This window comes from Oryx dammah, unplaced genomic scaffold, assembly GCF_014754425.2.
Source record: "Oryx dammah isolate SB20612 unplaced genomic scaffold, SCBI_Odam_1.1 HiC_scaffold_28, whole genome shotgun sequence".
Taxonomy (NCBI): Eukaryota; Metazoa; Chordata; class Mammalia; order Artiodactyla; family Bovidae; genus Oryx; species Oryx dammah.
This window is the reverse complement of record NW_024070212.1, coordinates 75895805-75917864: the sequence shown is the minus strand read 5'-3', so window position 1 is coordinate 75917864 and position 22060 is coordinate 75895805. Positions and strand designations below refer to the sequence as shown.

Genomic DNA, 22060 nt, shown 5'->3' with positions numbered 1-22060 from the left:
AATGGGAAGGGAGACACAGCAACAAAGTTTTGGAAGCTGGAAAGCAGGTGGACCAGCAATCACCGGCTTGGCCTATAACTGGCAGTGAGAAATGTCAAGATGTGACTTGATTTAATGCAGAAGCTCCCACCCTAGACAGACAGAAATTGATGCTACCATGTACTACTGCAAGTAAGAGTAGCAGTGGGGTTAAAGTTCTGTCTTTGACTATGAAGTGGCTTCATTTAAAAATACACACCTTATGACAGAAGGAGCCATGCATACCTTGTACACTTTGCATTTCCACACCTAATACTGCCTGGTCCATGGAAGGCTTTCAACGTCTGTGTACATAAAGAAGTAATTTATAAATATTCATTAAGTGTTTCAGGTGATGCTGCAGAAATTAGATTTTGGTGGTACATCCCAGGAAGACATGACTAGGGCCAATGGATAGATGTGCCTTGGCAATAAATTTCAAGTCAATGGAGAAAGAAAGATCCTAATTTTTATAAGTTTCTAATATTTGAATGAACTTCATTCTAAAAATGTAAACTCATCATCACCCAGGGTATTGGAACTAGCACTGACACTTGTCAAGGAAAATAGTAGAATATGATGGTGAAAGGCTTGAACTCAAGTCAGCCACTCCTGGGCTGGAGCCCTGATTCCACCGCTTCATAGTTTTGTAATGTTGGGCAAGATACTTCATCTGTCAGTGTCCTCTTTGATAAAATGAAGATAATAATAGTATGTACTTGATGTAGCTGCTATAATGTCCAATTGAGAATAATCACTCATAAAATACTTAGTATAGACTTGGCATATAGTAAGTGTTTGATCCATATCCATTATTATCACAATTGTTATTAGAACAAATTCATACCTAGGAGGCACATTTGAAGTTGATGGGATTTGAAATAGCTCCCAGCTCATCTGGGTATGGGAGACATAGGGGAAGTATTGTTATCTTGTTGGCAAATAACAATAATGTAATTGAAATATCATATGTGTGCTGATTAAAATAGGTAGTTCTATTCTTTTTTTAAAAAAGTTGTTCCAGAACAGCCTCGAAACTTATCTTGTATACAGAAGGGAGAACGTGGAACTGTGACCTGTACCTGGGACAGAGGACGAGATACTCACCTGTATACTGCATATACTTTACAGTGAGTAAGACTATATTTGCAGCTTTTTGGTAGGTCTTCTCTTATATGACATCTAGAAGTATCTAACAGTGCTAGTTTTACTGAGAGAAGAAGCAGTAAACATCTCCAGATACTTAGATACTTAAAAAAATAATTCTAGTGTTCATCAAGTAAAACTGGTTCATTTATCTAAAGTGTGAGAACTTATGTCTTAGGCCTGAGGACTGACTCAGAGATCTCTTCAGGGCATCCAAGGCCCACGTTATGGATGTTCTTCCCTGCTGTATAGGGTTAAACTGGCTTCTCTCTAGGGTTAAACTTCTCTCTTTTGCAGTTGCAGAATCTTGGGTCATGGTTTATAAATAGACTCTTTTTTTGTGGTAGCTTTCCACTAGCCCTGGAGGACTTTCTTTTTAAAGCACCTTTTAAAAGACACTTGCTCCTTGGAAGAAAAGCTATGACCAACCTATAAAACGTATGAAAAAGCAGAGACATCACTTTGCCAACAAAGATCCACATTGTCAAAGCTATGATTTTTTCAGTAGTCATGTACAGATGTGACAGTTGGACCATAAAGAAGGTGGAGCACTAAAGACTTGATGCTTTTGAATTGTGGTGCTGGAGAAGACTCTTGAGAGTCCCTTGGACAGCGAGGAGATCAAGCCAGTCAATCCTAAAGGAAATTAGTCCTGAATATTCATTGGAAGGACTGATGCTAAAGCTGAAACTCCAATACTTTGGCCACCTGATGCGAAGAGCCAACTCATTAGAAAATACCCTGATGCTGGGAAAGATTGAGACAGAAGGAGAAGGGGGTGACAGAGGGTGATATGGTTGGATGGTATCACCGACTCAATGGACATGAGTTTGAGCAGACTCTGGGAGATAGTAAAGGACAGGAAAGCCTGGCATGCTTCAGTCCATGGGGTCACAAATAGTTGGACACGACTTAGTGAGTGAACAACAGCAACAATCTGACCTGAGAGTTTACAAAAAGAAAGAGTCTGGGAAATTCCTTCCCTTGGAATTAAGTCTGTAATCCCATCCAGAGATCTAGCTGGTAGGGCTGTGACTAAGTGAGGAGGAGATAGGGGAAAGGAAGTGGGGCCTAGAGTTCTGATCTGTGCTTTGGATCTGGCACTTCTGTGAAGTAAATGCCAAGGTGGCCATGGATCCTCTGGACGATTGATTCTGCCCCAAGGAGTGAAGAGGTCAGCCACGATTTAGGGATTCAAGGCTTTCCTGATGGCTCAGTGGGGACAGAATCTGCCTGCCAGTGCCAGAGACACAGGTTCGATCCCTGGTCCAGGAAGATCCCACATGACTCAGAGCAACTAAGCCCATGTGGTACAACTGTTGAGTTTGTGCTCTAGGGCCCATGAGTTGCAACTACTGAGGCCACATGCCGCAGCTATGGAAGCCGCACACCCTAGAGCCTGTGCTCTGCAACAAGAGAAGCCACTGCAATGAGAAGCCTGCACACTGCAACAAACAGTAGCCCTCACTCACTATAACTAGAGAAAGTCTGCATGCAGTCACGAGGACCCAACACAAACAAAAATAAATTAAAAAAAAAAAAAAGAATTCGCCTGCAATGCAGGAGAGGCAGGTTTGATACCTGGGTCAGGAAGATCCCCTGGAGGAGGAAATGGCAACCCAGTTCAGTTCAGTTCAGTCGCTCAGTCGTGTCCGACTCTGCAACCCCATGAACCGCAGCATGCCAGGCCTCCCTGTCCATCACCAACTCCCGGAGTTCACTCAGACTCATGTCCATCGAGTCCATGATGCCATCCAGCCATCTCATCCTCGGTCGTCCCCTTCTCCTCCTGCCCCCAATCCCTCCCAGCATCAGAGTCTTTTCCAATGAGTCAACTCTTTGCATGTCCAAAGTACTGGAGCTTCAGCTTTAGCATCATTCCTTCCAAAGAAATCCCAGGGTTGATCTCCTTCAGAATGGACTGGTTGGATCTCCGTATAGTCCAAGGGACTCTCAAGAGTCTTCTCCAACACCACAGTTCAAGCACATCAACTCTTCGGTGCTCAGCCTTCTTCACAGTCCAACTCTCACATCCATACATGACCACTGGAAAAACCATAGCCTTGACTAGACAGACCTTAGTCAGCAAGGTAATATCTCTGCTTTTGAATATACTATCTAGGTTGGTCATAACTTTTCTTCCAAGGAGTAAACGTCCACTCTAGTATTTTTGCTGGGAAAATCTCATGGACAGAGGAGCCTGGCAGGCTGCAGTCCGTGGAGTCACGAAAAGTTGGAGATGACTGAAGCAACTGGGCACGCATGCACGCAGTGTAGAGATCATTACTCATCCATACAAATATCAAGCATTTCAGTCCTATCCAAAAATAAAAAAAGAGGGGTGAACTGTGGTCCTATGACTGCAGAATACAAATATTCCCATAGTATAACCCCTAATAAAACATGTCAAGAATTTTTGATACTTGAACATTTTGTTCCTTTGTGCTAAAAGGAGGCAATAGCACATAAATTGTCTTGCTAAACACAAGCATCTTTCATTTACAGGTTAAATGGACCAAAAAATTTAACGTGGCAAAAGCAATGTAATGATCACTATTGTGATCATTTGGACCTTGGAATTAACCTAACCCCTGAATCACTTGAATCTAGTTACACAGTCAAGGTTACTGCTATCAATAGTCTTGGGAGTGCTTCTTCATTTCCATCCTCATTCACATTGTTGGACATAGGTACGTATAATTTCACTTTTTTAGGTGTTGATCTTAGCTTGTGAACATTATTTTTAGAATCACTTGTATGGTGGTTTCAAAAGGGAGAGTGTTTCGTGGAGAGTGGCCAGTAAGCATTGACAAAGGATAGATGTATCTTTGATGTAAGCAAAAGGATGTAGGTCTCTAGCGAGAGACATGGTTGTACAAAATGGAATATGTGACATTATTCTCTGTGTTGGAGAAATAAGAGCCCACTGGTTTCAGATCCCATGAAGGCATAGGCTGCCAGTGATACTTTCCGAGTGAGGGTCATGTGAGGTTGTTTAAGAAGCTCAGTGTAAGCCCTTCATGGTGGAGGTGTCTTTTCAGGGTCACAGCTACTCCATTGTTCTAAGATAAAGCTGTGTGTGGACCTGCAGGGATGAAGCAGCCAGGTGCATAAATAAAGTGTATCAATGTACCAAATGCATCTTCCTCAGAGAACACTTACCTTCACCCCTCTCATCAGCTTGGGAGCTGGAGTTAGCCAGTCCCAGCACATTTCTGAGCAAATGTAATTGGCCCAGTTGAATTTCAGGCATTCCCAGGTAACACTGAGCTTCTGACCTGCCTGAAGTTCTGGCCTCACACCACGTTGCTCTTTTCTGTCTTCCCAAAGCATCTCATTGCACTCATATACACTGTACAGTACAGTGATATATGTTAGCATCTGCTATATTTGCTATCACAATTTTGCCCATTTTGCCTTCCTTCTCTTTACATTGACCATTCATCTCTAGTCACCTTCTTTCCCTCTTCTCTTCTATTCCTCTGTTTCTGAGTCTCTTACCTATGGCTTTTCCTACCAAGATTTCTTCTCCTTCTGATGTGATCATCACTAGCCACACCCCTACCTTCTCAGCCATTGAAACTCTTGGGTTTGGCACATTGGTTTTCTTTAAGTCATTGAATTAAATGAAATCCAAATTATCAATGATGCTTATGGTTGTTTATCTGTATAAAAATGAGGTGGGTTAAAGGGAATTACTTTAATGATTTAGAAGTCAATCCAATTTTTTCTTTCTTCTAAAAGCCAGGGACTCCTCTCTTGTCTGTTTCAACAAGTTGGCGGCTGTACATTTTAGAAATGAGACTTGTTCAACTCTTTATAGCTCATGTAATTATAAGACAATTTCCAGCCGTGGAGCTTGAATCACACTTTTTTGTTTGTCTTGGTTACCAGTGAGGCCTCTTCCTCCGTGGGACATCAGAATCAAATTTGTAAATGCTTCCGTGAACAGGTGTACCCTTCTGTGGAGAGATGAGGGACTGGTGCTGCTCAATCGACTCAGATATCGGCCCATTAACAGCAGATCCTGGAATATGGTAATGGTCTCTAGGGTGAAGGGGAAACCAGGGAGAAATTCTTAGTAGGACCGCCCAGATGTCTATTTTCATACCAGCAAAATACAGAGGTTAAGAATGTTTACCCCAAAAGTACACATATACATGTGAGACATATCAGTGAATCATTTACACTTCTGTTTGTTGAGAAGTATGTTAGGGAATTCCCTGGCAGTCCAGTGGTTAGGACTCCATACACTCACTGCCAAGGGTCCAGGTTTGATTCCTGGTGGGGAAACTAAAATCCTATAAACCATGTGTCAAAAAAAAGAAAACAATGAAAACAAATATCCTAAAATTTGATCACTGATGCTGAAATTTTTTAAGCCATAAGCTTCTGTAAACCCACACTAATTTTCTGTGATTTATTTCTAGTAAATGATTTGTTTTTCCTTGTTGTTCTAATCCCTACCCCATTATTATTTCCATTATTACTTTCTAGTAATTTCTTTTAAATTATTTATATATTTAGTTGGCTGCACTGGGTTTTAGTTTCCACATGCGGGATCTAGTTCCCTGACCAGGGATGGAACTCAGGCCCCCTGCACTGGGAGCACAGAGTCTTAGTCATTACACCACCATGAAAGTCTCACATTTTAGTAATTTTTTAACCTATTGGAAAAAGAAATATTAGGGAATGTTCAGAGGCGTATCTAAATTGAATATTCCAAAGATAAAACTTTATACTTTGATGTAATATTGAACATTAAATTTTTACAATAAAAATGTAGGATTATGATTCTTTCCAGTATTTTGGTATTTCCAGGATTATAGTGCCTATAATAATAACAAAGGATCAGTTCCAGATAGAAGAATTCCATGACTATTCCATGGGGTCACAAAGAGTCGGACACGACTGAATGACTTTTATCCTATTCAAATATTCGTCGCTCAGTTATGTCTAACTCTTTGGACCCTGTGGAGTGTAGCCCACCAGGCTCCTTAGTCCGTGGAATTCTCCAGGCAGTAATACTGGAGTGGGTTGCCATTCCCTTCTCCAGAGGATCTTTCTGACCAAGGGACCAAACTCAGGTGGATTCTTCACCATCTGAGCCACCAGGGAGCCCTAGTTCCACATATAGAAAGGTATAATAGTTAAATGTTTATATATTGTTGTTGTTCAGTCATTAAGTCGTGTCCGACTCTTTGCAACCCCAAGGACTGCAGCATGCCATTTAATAATTTTCTTATATAATTAAAATTTTCTGTTTGGAGCCAGTTTTATGTCTGTGTTAAAACATTCATTGCATTCTAATTGTGGTCAAATAAAAAATAATATCTAGTTAGAAACAAACTTTTTCAAGGCCTTTTTGAAAACAAGTAGTTTTCAGTCTTTACTTGTTTTACAGCTGTTTTCTGGATCCCCCTTGGAATCTATATAGATGGGTTAGATCCACAAATTTTTTTGTCTTTGTGTTTCTAATGAGACACTATTGTTTCAGATGAACATTGTATGTATTCAGTAACCCAGTCATTATATTTCTTCTCATTGAATGACAGATTTGAAAAGTAAAAAGGGTTATCTAGTTTGGTTTTCTTACCTTTATTTTAATTAATTTAGTATTAACAGGCACTTAAAAAAATCCTGTTGGTTTCAAGGTTAATGCCACAAATGCCAAAGGAAGACATGACTTGCTGGATTTGAAACCCTTTACTGAATATGAATTTCAGATTTCCTCTAAGCTACATCTTTATAAAGGTAGTTGGAGTGATTGGAGTGAATCTTTGCGAACACAAACACCAGAAGAAGGTATGTGTCTAAAAAAAGGCGGAGGGGCGGGGAAGGAGGGGTGGATAGAAGGGATGAAAGATAAGAGAGAGAGAGAGGAAGATGTAATAATTTCCTTAGAATAGACTCTAAAATACTGATACTAAATCAAAACATAGTGCATTAATTAACAAGCTCATTTTCACATCAGCTTAAGTATTGAAGCTGTCCAGGGAGATATGTTTATATTGCTTGGAAATTTTTGACATTAGTTAAGTCCTACTCCTGTTTGTCATATATTATCACATTGGTTTACAAGCTTTATGCCTCTGTTTGATTTTATCTCTTACTTCTGTTTCACTTACTATCTCAGTTACTCTCTCTTATTCCACAAAGCTATGACTAGTAATTAATTTCATTCCTTTATCATTAAACCTTGATGCATCTTGCCTTTTGGGTTCTATGAAAATTAATATGGCCTTTATAAGCCATACTAAAAGCTTGGGAAAAGGTAGTCTCTGGAGACATAACATTTTAAAATAAAGTTTAACATCCAACAATCCTCTCTTTTCCAAATATTACAGCCCTGCACTTCTTCAAACTTTGATACTCACTGCTCACAGGAGTACCATAGATTGCCCATAGCTATCGAGAGGAGGTCAAATATATTTTTCAGTCTGATAAGCTTTTTGTTTTGGGTAATTACTGGGAAGACAGTTTTATTGAAGTAAAATCAAATATTTTTTTAAAGCAAAAATGTTTATATGAACTTTATGCCTCTTCTAAATCTTTGGAGATATAAGAAATAGCTGTTTGAGTATTAGTTTTCAAAAGCACTCAGTTAGTGATACAATATACAACTCCATAATTTGTCTAAATTTGTCTCAGAGGAAAAATAATCGGTATGTAATCTATTGCTTTATAATCTGGAGATTTTCAACCATTAATGTCAGAAAAGCTAAATGCTTATTTGTGAAACTTACAGATATTTGTGCATGTAAACTAGCCTCATGACTAAACTACATTCATTTTCTGTGAGAAAGTAGTGATTTTTGGTAACTGGTGACACTGAATGACTTTCAAGGATGTAAACTATTAATCAAATAAATAATATATAAATTATAGAATAACTTTATATATTTCCTTTCTTCTTAACAGTAATTTCATTTCTCTAAAAATGTTTATAAATGAATTCATTCAACAGATTATAATTTTTCCTCTCATTTTATGGTAATAATCTCTTAATGTTGAGCCACTATTCTCTCTTTAAATGTGTGTTAGTTTTAGAATCCAGAGCTAACTCCTGTTATCCTTTTGTTACACATGTCAAAGTGATGCATTTTTAAAATGCCTTATGGATTAGAATTTATACATAATACAGATAAAATTCTTGGAAATAGGCCACATTTTATGTCCAAGTCCAAGGTAGTATATAGTCTGAGAAGTTAAGTTGTTTCACATTAAGCTAAAATATAAAAATAGGGAAACTGGGCTCATAAATGCTTGTCATTTTTACTCACACTTGATAATGACCTGTTTAGAGATGTGTGAAAGTTTTTTCTTTTTTTTTTCAAGTGTTTATCTGTTGAATTAAAAACCCATCAAGGCAGAATGGTAACTTTCTCATATCCTATAAAATGAACCGTCACCATAACAACGAATGCAGCAACTTGTTGTGTTTATGAACTTGTAGATGGTTATGAATTGAACCAAGGAAGCTGGCTTATTCAGAGTAGTTACAAGCATTCACAAAGAGAGAAACCCATGCTCTGATATACGCCACGTTGACCAAGCTCTGCTGACTTCCGCTCTGTCTGAATCTCCCTTTTCTGTGTTTGATCTTTCTGTGGGTTGTTGTAAGATCTCTTTTCTCTTACTCTAAGCTTCATGGTTTTCACATCTTACCACTGTTTCTGTCATCAGTTTCTGTATGAAACGCTAACTGATGTAAACTTAAAAGGTGTGAAATTTTTTTTGACACTTCTTCCTTTTAACCCTTGGGATGTGTATGCAAATGTAACTTGGCATTTAAAAAAAAATACTAGTAAGCTTTTTTATTTTTAATTACTGTCTAAAACTGAGCAATGTTATTATGATAGAGCTCTTCCTTTGCAGCCTTGGCTACTCAAAACAGCATAATATGTTATCTCTTAGTGGTTTGGATGCAGTTATTTATAGCATGTCAGCAGAGAATGAAGGCATTATTCACTCCATATGGCCCTTCCCCCATCATTAAATTAAACTCTTGTCACAGTCCTCCATGAAGAACACTTTAAAAATGACCACTAAGTAAGGGGTGGAAGGAAACATATCACATTCCTATGCTTAGGAAGACAGTCCAGCAATCAGTATACATCAAATGTGGGCCTGATACTGGGAAATGAGCAGTCATATTTTGCTTCTGAGCAGTCATACTTTGCTTCTAGTGGGAAAACAATCTTGAGTTTGGGTTGCATAGTGTCTTCACATGCCTGAGAAAATGCCCAAGTATTGGGGTACAGTGCTTCCTCATCATTTTGAGCACCCAGGAGGAGACTCCAAAATAAAGGTGAATGAACCATTCCTTAGAGCTATATTAATAATTAGGTGTTTCTGCCTATTCATTCTTCATCATTTTTCAAAGTGTTATTTGTATGTTTGGTCTTGGTAAACTTGACTGTGGACAGTTAATAAAGGAAGTGTTAAACGCTCATACTAGTGCCAGAGCAGTAAAGGAGTCCTCCTCCATCATGGTGATGGCATAGGTAATTGGTGAGAGATCCCCAAAGAGAGAAAAAAACATAGCTGCAGTCGCCCATCTTCCCACTGAGGAGCTAGACAATTGTTCATTCACTTGTGATTTTAAACAATTGCTAGGATAGTTTAGGTGTGAACAATTAAATACTAGAGGTTATTTTACCATCTGTTAGTAAGCAAGATGGTAAGTCTAGCTTAAGAGTTAGCAAATATTTTCTATAAAGATCCAAGCCTGAAAATAATAAATATTTTCAGCTTTGCAGACCTATGATCTTTGTCACAACTATTAAAATTTGCTGTTATCACATGCAAGCAGCCATTGACAGTCTAGCAATACATAGACAAAGCTGTATCCAAAATTTTATTTTTGCACACTGAAATTTGAATTTTATAAAATTTTTATCTCACTAAAAAGGATTCTTCTTTTGATTGGTTGTCAACCATCTAAAAATGTGAAAGCTATTATCATTAGTATGGCTATATCGAAACACGGAATAGGGAACCAGTCAGATTTGGTCCATGGGCCATAGTTTGCTGATTTCTAAATTAGCTAAACTTGAAAATATCATGCTTGTACCTTTTTGCCTAAGACTTGAGGAAATGAGAATGAATGGTTCTTTACCTACTAAAGGGACTTAGCGACAAACATTTTCATTAGAGGGAAAATGTTACATTTGAGATCCAATGAGTGTCCCTACCCTCCTTTCTTCTTGCCTCTTCTAAGCTCAACATCTACCCTGGAAGAAATAAATGCCTAAGCTTAATTATTTGACAAGATGGTAATCACTCCAATGGGAGGAAATGCTTTTCATGAAACCCTCCAAAAGAAGCCAATGGGGAGTAAAAAACACTTCTCTGGATGGCCTGTAAGGAATGTATATATGTCAGGAACTATGCCAGTACTCAGATACAGTGATAACCAGTCAGATCCTCAGATTCAGGGACTTGCAGTCTATCTTGGAACATCAGGGAAAATTCCTGGAAGAGATGGCACCAAGAATCAGCTGCAAAGCCCAGAGGGAATCTGGCCTTCTACCATTTGGAGCATGCGGTCTCCAAGGTACTGCACTAGAAGGAAAGAGCTATAACCTCCTAGAAGTACTTGCTTCTGTGAAATCTCTTCTACCCTGTTGATTTTTCTTCTACCCTGTTGGCCAGTTCTTCCTAGTCTTTTATGCTGGCCATCTTCCTCTTCTTAATCTCAATATATAGAGCTTTGCATTGGGTCTCTTTCTTTTTCCAGCTGACCTCATTCAATCTCATGGCTTTAAAACTAGATAGGTAGGTAAAGAGAAAGAAAGAATATAGTTTCTGTTCTGGAGTCTCTCCAGAACTTCAGATTTTGTACTCCAGTCACCTATTCTACATCTTCACTTAGATATCAACAGATACACTAAACCTCACATAGCCTAAAAAGATTGTTTTTTCTCCAATGCAAAATGCTTTCAGAATGCCTCTGTTTCAGTCTTTCCTTTCGTGGTAAATGACTTTACCATCTTCCTAGTTATTCAAGTCGAAAAATGGAGAAATTATCCTTAAATTCTCCTTTTCTCTCATTCCCTCATACCCGCATTGAGTCTCCTAAACGTTCAAAATCTATTCATTGCTTCCATTGCTACTCTGACTATCCTAGTTTAAGCTACTTTCTCATTACAAAACATAACAACAAAATGAACACTTACAAACTCATCATTCAAGTTAAATGCTGTAAAACTACTGATGTATTCTTACCCTGTTACATTTCCCCACAGGTAGCCACTATCCTCGATTGTGTGTTTATGTCATCATCACACTTTTCTCATAGTTTTCAGAAATGTATATATTTCTAAACAGTGATTAGTGTTGCTTGTTTTAAGCTTGATCAAAATTATATGCAGTATATAATCTTTTCCAACGCACTTTTTTTCCCCATCAGCACTCTAACATGATGCCTCCATTGATTTTAGGATAGAGGAAACATCCCTGCTTCTGTTAAGAAATAGGCTCTTTACTTGTGATCTGGATGTTGAAAGATTATCTTTCTTAAAAAGAAGAAAAAATAGATGGTGGAGTATTCAGCTATGTTAGATGTTCCCAATAAATCCAGTGAAGTGAGAATAGAGAAGTAATAATCAGATTTGACAAAGCAGCATTGATTTCTGACCAGGAACAGTATAAGTAGAGTTGTGGGGGCATTGAATGAGAGTGAATGCGAGGTGAGGAAATAAAGACAGTGACGATTCACAACTCTTCAAGAAGTTCTGTGAAGGGGAGCAGAGATGTTGGGCAGTAGCTGGAGTAGGATGTAACATTAAGAAATTCCTCAATTGTTTTTTAGGATCAGAGATGATACAGTATATTTACAAGGTGATTTTAGGACTCAGCAGAGAAAGAGAGATTAATGATGGAAATAGGATAATAGTGGGAGAGATATACTTGATGAAGCAAGAGGATGGGACCTAAAACTCAAGGAGTTGGTCTGTGATAGAAGTAGGGAATGCTTCATCCACAGTAAAGTCAGTAGAAGGGATGTGTTAGGGAATTGATGGGGAAGTTTGAAAGTTTTCATGGTGGAAATATTAGGGAATCCCTGTCTGGTTGCTTCCTTTTTCTCAGTGAAGTGTGAGGCAAAGACATGAGTTGAGAGAATCAGATCATTTGAAGTGAGCAGGTAGAGGGACTTACAGCATCAGCCATTGGGAAGGAGCAACCCCTGTGGATGACGAGCCACCGAAAATAGTGACAGAAAGGAGTGAAAAGAGAGAGTGACTGATGTGTTGAAAGTTATCAAAGAGGAGGAGGAGGGGTGGGGAAGTCTGTGTAGGGCTTCCCATGGAGACATAGCAGGTGGTAACGTATGAAGGCAAGAGTCTACCACTAAGAAATTTGTTTAATCATGTAGGTGTTTGTGAATCTGTGAATCTATTTGAGTTATTTGAATCTAGATTTTAGAGAAGTGTATCACAGTCCAAAGAGTGGACACTGAGGAACCAAGGTGGTGGATGACTTACTTAGCTCTGTCTTTCCCTGCTTAGAGCATGGCTTGGACCAAAATATTCTCATGGGTTCAATTTAGTCCACTACCTGAAATCTTTCAAGGTACTCCTTTTTCATATTCACTTTGTGTTAAATTCTCTATTTTCACTGTTCTTAGAGATCTTTCTACTCTACCCCACTGCATGCTAAAACCTCTGTGGAGGGATTGCTGTCTACTTGCAATTCAGTTGCTCTCATCCACACCCTTGCATTTGCCTTGGCTTCTGAGATGGATGCTAATCTCAGAAGCAGCACATGGCTTAGCCCTGATTTACTTACCACACATCCTGTTTCATTGAATCCTAAAATCTTAGGATTCCCTTGTAACTCAGTCGGTAAAGAATCTGCCTACAATGCAGGAGACCTGGGTTTGATTCCTGGATGGGAAAGATCCCCTGGAGAAAGAAATGGCAGCCCATTCCAGTATTCTTGCCTGGAGAATCCCATGGGCAGAGGAGCCTGGTGGGCTACAGTTCATGCAATTGCAAGAGTCAGACGTGACTTAACGACTAAACCACCACCACCAGAGTTGAAAGAACCCTTTGAGGGCAGTTAGGCTGATCTTCTGCTTAATTTAGGATGTCCTCTTTTTTTATATTGGTGATTCCTTCCTCTTTAACCCAGGTTTTTCCCTTTACATTGATAGTACATTTATCTCAGGAGAAATGACTTCCATTGCTCAATATTCATATTTTTTATCATTTGTACTCATCCTTTTTGTGTGTGTCACTCGGGACATACGGGCTTTGTCTTTCCTTTTCTCACCTGCCTATAATACTTTTATCTGACTTTTTGATAACACTGAGGTTAGGACTCCCAAGTGATTTTGACAGTTGAATGTCAAAGATTGTCTATAATATTAGCCCTTATATTGCTTTACACAGCAGTAGTTTGACATTTCTAGTCATGAAGTTTTACACTTTGAAACCCATACAGATTTGGCTAATGATTTCTCTCCCATAGAAGCTTACACTACAGGTGGGCACTGTTAAAATTTCAGCTTCACTTGCAATTTATCTTTTGAAGAAAATATGACTCTTGAATTAGATTCTTTGCTCTGTAATAATCTGGTAGGTTGTAGAGGCAATGAGTGGCAATGAGAGGTGAGTGTTCCCTTTAAATTTCTCACCTATATGTAATTAACTGAAGACATGTAGCACCATGGAACGTGCTAACTGGCCTAGACATTGAGTACACCGTAGTTTCCAAATCCTGATTATGTAGTCAATGTCTGGATCGTCTAGTTTGTGGCGTGTTTAGATCTTTGCTCAACACGGTGAACGTTGACAGACGAGCAGGGTCTTTGGAGACAGCAAAACTTGGGGCCAGCTCTCAGCTTTGCCATTACCATCTCTGCAGTTTTTGTAAATCATTGGACCTTTGTCAGCCTCCTTGTTCTCAGCTGCAAAACAGGTCTAATCATATGCTCCCTCTGCATTGTGTGAGGATTAAGTGAGAGCATGGATATATAGTGTCCAAAGATTACTTGGCACGTGGTAGGTGGTCAATAAACGCCAGGCCCCCTTCCTTTCTGTTGCCTGTGCTTTTTTCCTTTTTACGTGTGGACTAGCAGGAAAAAAAAGTTCCGAGCTTGATTCCTGGGTTGCTGTAATCCTGAAGGATAGAGAGCACTTTCAGAATGTCTTCTTTATACATTTCTTACCATTAAGTCCTTGCTGTAAGGGTGAATACTACCACTGGTCAGAAGAGAAGGGGAAGAAATGAATGTTTAAAAGTTAAAAGAGATGAAGGTGAGAGAGGCAGGAAGAGGAAGTGACAAAGGAAAAGACTAGAACATGAAAGAGGCACACCCAATGGAGGACCTAAGTTTTACAGAGACGTCGTAAGCCTTAGCAGAGCCAGGCAACTGCATGGTGCAGAGCAAAGATCATAGACCAAACAGAGCTGTGTTCAAAGCCTGGCTTCTCCGCTAATTAGTTCTGGAACTTTGATCAAGTTCCTTAACTTCTTTGAACTTCAGTTTCCAAGTGAAGAAAACAACAGCAGCTAAATTGACTGAGTGCTTAACATATGTAAGCACTCTTACGTTCATTTAAATTCTCACAATAGCCCCATCTGACGTGTAGAATTATGATCCTCATTTGACAGATGAGGAACCTGGCTTAAGGACATGGTTAGCATTGTTCAGGATCACAGAGCCTGGATTTGCCCATCGAGGGCCTGGCTCTGGAGCTCACACTTTAACCACCGCACCAAAGCTAGTGTGTTATGGGGCCGAGGAGGGCATGAGATGTCACTGAATGGGCCCACATGGGGCCTGCCCGTGCTATGTGCTGGGATATGCGCCCCCTCCCTGTCCTTCTTTCTCTTCTCCCCTTTCTGGCTGCTTGTCTTCTGCCATCCAGGTGGGACTGCTTTCTGGGAATTTCCAGCTGGTTAAATGGAACTTACTGCTCCAGAAGGAACCCCAGAGAGCTTCACCCTAATATACTCTGAGGGTCACTGTTACACAGGTTGGCGCAATTGAAGCCTGTTTTCAGAGATTGTTTCTATTGATTCCACCCCTGGCTGTAAATCAAAACACATCTGACAGTGGGAGAAATAAAACTATTTCACCCAGCCATAATACACATACATACACACACTTAGACATAGGAGTTAATTATTCAGTTTCTTTTCAAAAAATATGTTCAGTTGACTTTCTCAAATTAAATTAGGTCATATTTGACCATTGTTTTATGGATTGGTGGTTATTTCTTCTACTAGTTCAGCCTGTGTTTCAGCATCAAGTAGATGAGATTGCCTGGTTTGTTCATTTGCTTATTCATCATTTAACAAAGAGTAACTGGGAGCCGGTTACATTCTAAGCACTGCACTGGGTGTGAGGAATGCTAAGATGAATGAGACAGACTTCCTTACAAATAGATGATTGTCTAATGGTCATAAAACCAAATAATTAGACTCCAACATAAATTCAGGGATGGAGATGAACACAAAGTTCAGCCTTTGTGTTTTGTATTTTACAGGATTGAAAAATGTTTTCCTCATGATGTATGTCTGTTTTTTCTGTTGAGAATTCTTTATGCATTCCAGCAAAAAAGAATTAACTGTGTATACTTTCTTTGAGTTAGTTTACTAATACATGTTTAAGGGTAAGTTAAGAATGTAATGTCCCCTTGTCATTTTTTAAAGTTTGCTCCTAGGGTTGCTGTTTAGTCGCACAGTCATGTTTGACTCTCTGTGATCCCCATGGACTACAGCACTTTGTTTCTCATGACTTCTGTGGTCCAGCATGTTCATTATTTGACAAAAGAAAAAGGAAAATACTGGGACACACAAAAAAATTGAAATTATCCTACAATTCTACTCTCTTAGAATCATTTAATCAATAACCAATTGACTTTTAAAGTTTTTACATTGTGTATTTGTATATATGTGTATATATATGAAGCTGTGGATTTTTTTTTTTCCCCTTCAAAACAGAGCCTATTGGGATGTTAGATGTCTGGTACATGACACAGCACATTGACTACAATAGACAACAGATTTCTCTTTTCTGGAAGGTAAGTTTGCAGTGTCCACTTAAAATTCAGAACTATATAGTTTTTTAAATTGAGATATAATTGACATATGAAGAGAATTACATATTGGAACAGGTAAGTTTCAAGGCCGAAGAACTTGTTCTATAGTTGCTTTGATATGAGGCTTCAGAGACTGTGTTGGAACTCATTTTCTCAGCCAGATCTTCATGGTGGTTGACTCAATGTCATTTACATTTCCGGCACAAGGGTGAGGACTCTTGACTTCCTGCCTCCACACAATCGTAGCTTTCCCTCATCCACTGCCAGTCAGATCAAGGTCTCTTCCCTTCCCGAACTGTGCCCACCCTCTGACCCCATTCACCACACCTTCTCTTCTGATTCTGTTCTCCTCTCTGCCACTCCTCCCACCCCACAGATACAATATGCCCTGCAGTGACCACCTCACTTTTTCATTTTAGGGGAGAGTAAAGCTGTGGATATAGATATTTAGGAATATGCTTTCTATGGTCATTGAAAAGTGAGTGGGTGGAAAGTAAGCTCCTCTACCTCAGGAATACTAATAATAGTCAAAAATAAGAGAAATAGGAATAGAAAACAGCCTTTCCTCAGGAATAGTAGTAAAACGGTGGTAAACAGAACAACCTTCCAGGAAACAATGAGGCCTAATGTTATGACAGAATGTAAAAGTTTCACAAAGTGCTGAAAGCTGGTATTATCATTTCACTTAACCCTTACAAAAACCCTAAGAGATACATACTAGTATCCCCACTAACACATGAAAAAAACTGAGAGTCCAAAAAAGGAGGTTTTTCACAAAGTCAACCACCTACTAAGTGCAGAGCTGGGACTAAAACCCCATCCAGAGCTCTTTCTGCTACAGTATGACTCATTTTGCCCCCCCCAAAATATATATACTGTTTGAATTGAGCTACTGATTGGCATGTTTATAAGAAGAGGTTTTATTTCTCAAAAGCTATGCCCTTTTTATGACATGTCTTCCAGTTAAGGGTAAATAAACAGTTTTGGAATTATGCAGCTGACAAGCATGAAACCAGAAGTCAGAGTAATAAAGTCCTCTGATGGGGTTAGCATGATAGATTTTGATAATCACAGTCTTCTTCAATTTTAAGAAATGAGCTCTTTTTCCCTCTTTCCCTTTCTCTCTCTCACACATAGAATCTCTGGTATAAAAGGAGACTACTGTAAATAGCTTGGTGAGTCATAATCAAGTTCTTCACTTTGAAACTAAAACTGCAGCTTAAAATTTATCTTAAAAAAATGAATTTTTAATAGCAAGATTATTCTTAAAGCAAGGCATTTAGAGCAACCGTAATTTGTAAATAGTATAGAGGAACCTAGCTCAATTCCTTGCTGTTGGTTTTCATTTTCACAAGTAAGCAACTGGTTAAAATGCAAATTCTTCGTCCCGTAAAGATCCCTCCTCCAAAAATGTCCTTTACAGTTATCTGAAAATAGGCTGTTCTGGTCCCATTTCATTCCTCTCAACTCTGGGGTTTCTCTTGGTAGAATGAGGGTAATGATCAAAGTACCTGCAGAATTCAAGGTGGGGGGTGGAGGCACAAGTAAATGAGAAGGTGCAAATCCAGAAAAATCACTGGGGCTGCCAAGGAAAAATTAGATGGTACTGCAACATGATTTTTCTCATAACAGTGTAAGCAACATACCCAGTGCTAGACCTGTCTTTCTTTCTGTCACAAAGAGCATTTAGAATAGGCGTAAGCAGGGCACCCTGAAGCCAGCCTCGGAGCAAAGTCAAAATAACGATTTGTTAGCCAACAGGTAATGTTTAGCAAACTTCCATATGCGGACTCCTCTCTGCTGCTCGTCTTAATCTTGTCCCTGTTTCTTACAAAGCTTTAGGTTCTAAAATGAAGTCTTGAAATTCAAAAGGGCTTTAAAACTCTTCTAGTCCACCCTGTCTCTCATGAACATTGCTCCTAGTCCAGCCAGGACAGACAGATGTCTCTGCTGGGACCTTCTGGAACAGGAAGAACTGCTCTGGAGACAGCCCACCTTGATGGCATCTCTTGTCTATAAGTTAGAAAAGGTTTTCTTTTGTAGAGCCAAAATTATGGGCCCAAGAAGGATCTTTTGGACCGGAACGAATTTGAATAAGAAACCAAAAATGTAAAAACTAGAAGCTTCTACAACCTTATGCTAGATGGTGGGTATGAAAGGGCACCTTCAAAACCTTCAGCGATTGTCCAGCCTGAAAAAGGAGAGTTGGAGCCAGCCTTCTGTTTTACAGGGTTGTTACAGGACTTAGTCCCTAGTCCTTCCCAGGTGGCGCTAGTGGTAAAGAACCCTCCTGCCAAGGCAGGAAACATAAGAGATTTGGGTTCTGATCCCTGGGTTGGGAAGATTCCCCTGGAGAAGGAAATGGCAACCCATTCCAGTTTTCTTGCCTGGAGAGCTCCAGGGACAGAGGAGCCCAGCAGGCTACAGCGCACAGGGTCACACAGAGTCAGACAAAACTGAAGCGATTTAGCACACACACACACAGGACTTAGCCTTTTCTGTTGAGTCCTGGATTTCTTCAATGGCCCTACACAGGAAGTGGCAATTAAACCCTGCCCAGAGTTACTGAGATGAGTGGTTCTGCTCTGAGCCCCAGAACCACGAATCCCAGACCTCTAGAGCCAAAGGGCATTTAAGCAGCATGCAGTTCCAGCAATCATTTTACAAACATGGAAACTGCAGTGTGGGGAGGGGAAGCAATTTCCCACAAGGATTTCTGTAATGTGGTGCCTGCTGCTGGGAGCCCTTCCTGGGTGGAATACTGCCCTTCTGTTTGGAACCACCTCTCTCCCATTCCTCTGACTGGGGATTCCTCTTGCCACCCTCAGGCGGGACTGGGAGCTGCCGGGGCAGTGCTGTGACATGAGAAACTCATCAAAACCTCAGAACAGCCTGCAGCCAGATCAGGTGCTTTGTGGCGGGGCCCAGTCAGACCTCACTGGGGAAGGGAAGTGAAGACATGCGTGTGGTGGGTAATTGTTCTTTTCTAACTTTGTTCAATACTGGGAAACCCAATGAAAGGGACACCCCGCCACTGCAGAGGGGAATTCAGGGCTTCAGCACCAAAGGAAGCCCCAAGTAAAACCCCGTCAGCCTGTGAACACAGAAAGAGCTTGTGGCTGGGGAAATGAGAGATGACCTTTCACTTCTCTAGTATGTTTACACTAGAGGAGAACAACTTGATGCTGAATGGGTACAGCCCAGGTGTGTGCTGAGGGTGGGGGCGGGGGGGGGGGGTGTGGAGGGAGGGGAGACGGGTCCGTGGTGAGGGTGTGTGAGTGTCTGGAGTGGTGTGTCTGCATGTGTGTTGTGTGTGTGTGAGTGCACATGTGTATGAATGCGTGTGAATTTTGTATTCGTGAGAGGGATCTGATTGTGTGGGTGTGTAGATACGAGTATGTGTGTGAGTGTGTAGGCAGGTATGCTGTGCATGTATGTGAGTGTCTTAGTCACATCTAATAAAATACCATAGTTTGGGGGCTTGTAAATAGCAGAGATCAATTTCTCACAGTTCTGGATGCTGGAAATCTGAGATCTGGCTGCCAGCAAGGTTAGGTAAGGGCCCTCTTCTTGGTCGCAGACTTCTCTTGTGTCCTTACATGGTGACATGGTGGAAAGGGCTAGATAGCTGTCTGGGGTCTTAGAGAGTGCTGATGCCATCCATGGGTGCTCCACCCTTATGACCTAATCAACTCACAGAGGCCCCACCTCCTGACACCATCACATTAGGTGTGAAATTCCAATGTGTAAATCACCATTGCAGTGTGTGAGTGTAAAGGCATGAATGTGTGGAAGATGGGTGTGTGGGGTGTATGTGGGTGTGAGTGTGGGTGAATATGTGTGGGTCGGTGAGTGTGGGTGAATATGTGTGGGTCTGTGAGTGTGCAGGGTGGGTGTGAATGTGAGCATCTACATGTGTGTCTATTTATGAATGTGAGTGTGAGCGTGTTGAGGGTAGAGGAGACCACTGTTGTTCTGGTTCCTATGTAGTTCCTCATTTTCCCACACCTTGGTTTCTCCTAAAAGCTACATTTCCTCAAAAGTATTCTGTACTGTTTTTTGCCATAGTTTTTTTTTTTTTTTTTTAAATTTTGGTCATACCACATGGCTTGTGAGATCTTAGCTCCTCGACCAGGGATTGAACCTGCAGTAAAAGCACGGAGTCCTAACCGCTGGACCACTAAGGAAGTCCCCACAGTTGCATTTAAGAGAAAAAGTACTTTCTATGCTGAAGCCAAAAAATTGAGCCTAATCTATGAATAGAGCAAAAACACCTGGGTATTGTCAAAACAGTAAATGCGGTGGTAGAAAATGTTGCTGTGTCACCAACAGCCCCAGTGTTAGATGAGAGCCCTTCACAAGGGGTCACCAATTCTTTCCCTCACATTCTGACATCCCCTTCTGCACAAACTTTCACGTCATCTCCTTTGCTTTGTCCAGTTATTTCCATCTGTGATTCCAGTACACTTTTCCTTCAGTTAATTCAGCTTCCATCCTTTAAGAAGAAAATCACTTTGAATATATATGGATGATGTATGAAAAGATGTGACAGTGAGTTAAAGCCACGTTACCCTTTCCAGTTTCCTCTGTCAATTTCTTCAGAGTCCTCTCACTGTCTGAAGCATGGCTAATCATGAACTTTCTGAAGTTTGGGTTTAGACCATGGGTCTGGAAGAGAAATGTCTGTGTGCAGATGGAGCTGAGTTCCCTTCTTCATTCGCTCACTCCCTCATTTGTTCATCCACGTGAACAAGTACATTAAAGCCCCTCTTTAGGCCTAGAGCCCTTGTTGTATGCAGGGACATGGAGGTGAACAAGCCAGGGGCAGGCTCCGTGTCCTTGAGCTCACAGTCCAGCAGAGAAGGACAGAAATGCAGAGGGGATGGTGAGGGTCTTCAGGTGTTAAGAAGGAGTTCAAGGTTCAGCTGAGGGGACTATGACCAGGGAGGGGAGGGGTGAGGAGTTGGAGAGGACCTTTCAGAAGGTAATATTGGCAGTTTCAGCAGGTCCCATCCTCTGTGCACTAACTTTGTGAACCATAGACCAAAGTGAAGCTCAGGCAATGAGTCACTGCAGTTAAAAAAAAAGAGTGTCAGGAAGACGCAAGGGACGGGAGGGTCTACACATGGAAAGATAGGCCTACAATCAGAATCCATGTGAGAGTCTGCTTGTACTTTATTTGGTTGAAAGGATTTGAGGTGTGGGTAAATTGAGTCAGCAGTCTAGTTGCTGAGGATTAAATAGGGTGAAGTTTTTGTTTGTTTAAACTGAGTTTTAAGGATAAAATCTTTTGGGATATTTAAAAGCTTTAGAAAATATCATGTATTTTCCCTTAAACTGTTTATATTGATTCTGTCCAGGTGTTATTACAGTTTTCTGACTTAAAAAAGCAAAAGAAGGTAATATTGGAGCTCCCCAGAAGAACAAATTAGTCAGGACAAGGGTGGGAGAACATTTGCTAGGAAGACCTCAGGGGGGCATGGCTTGGCATGTAAAGAATCACATTAGTGAAGTGCTATCCCATAGAAATATTGGGTTGGCCAAAAAGTTCATTCAGCATAAGAGGGCACACCTGAACAAACTTTTTGACCAACCCAGTATAAAGCAAGCTACAGATGCAAGCCATATGTGCAATTTCAAACTTTCTCATAGCCACATTTTAGGACATTAAAAAAAAACAGGTGGAGTTAATTTTAATAATACGTATTACTTAACACAGGTTTATTGGGAATGTTATCATTCCAACATGTAATCAATTTAAAAATTATTAATGAGCTATCTTGGGGCTTCTCTGATGGCTCAGTGGTAAAGAATCCACCTGCCAATGCAGGAGACTCGGG

General features: G+C 40.3%; 1 protein-coding gene across 1 annotated transcript in view; it reads left to right on the top strand.

Moving 5' to 3' along the window:
* Positions 1-22060, top strand: part of IL12RB2 (interleukin 12 receptor subunit beta 2) — a 71907-nt gene that overhangs the window by 5195 nt on the left and 44652 nt on the right. The window contains exons 3-7 of the mRNA XM_040231932.1: positions 1034-1148; positions 3670-3854; positions 5059-5201; positions 6819-6969; positions 16123-16202. Of these exons, the coding sequence (XP_040087866.1) occupies positions 1034-1148; positions 3670-3854; positions 5059-5201; positions 6819-6969; positions 16123-16202 (674 nt within the window). The remainder of the gene's footprint in view (positions 1-1033; positions 1149-3669; positions 3855-5058; positions 5202-6818; positions 6970-16122; positions 16203-22060) is intronic.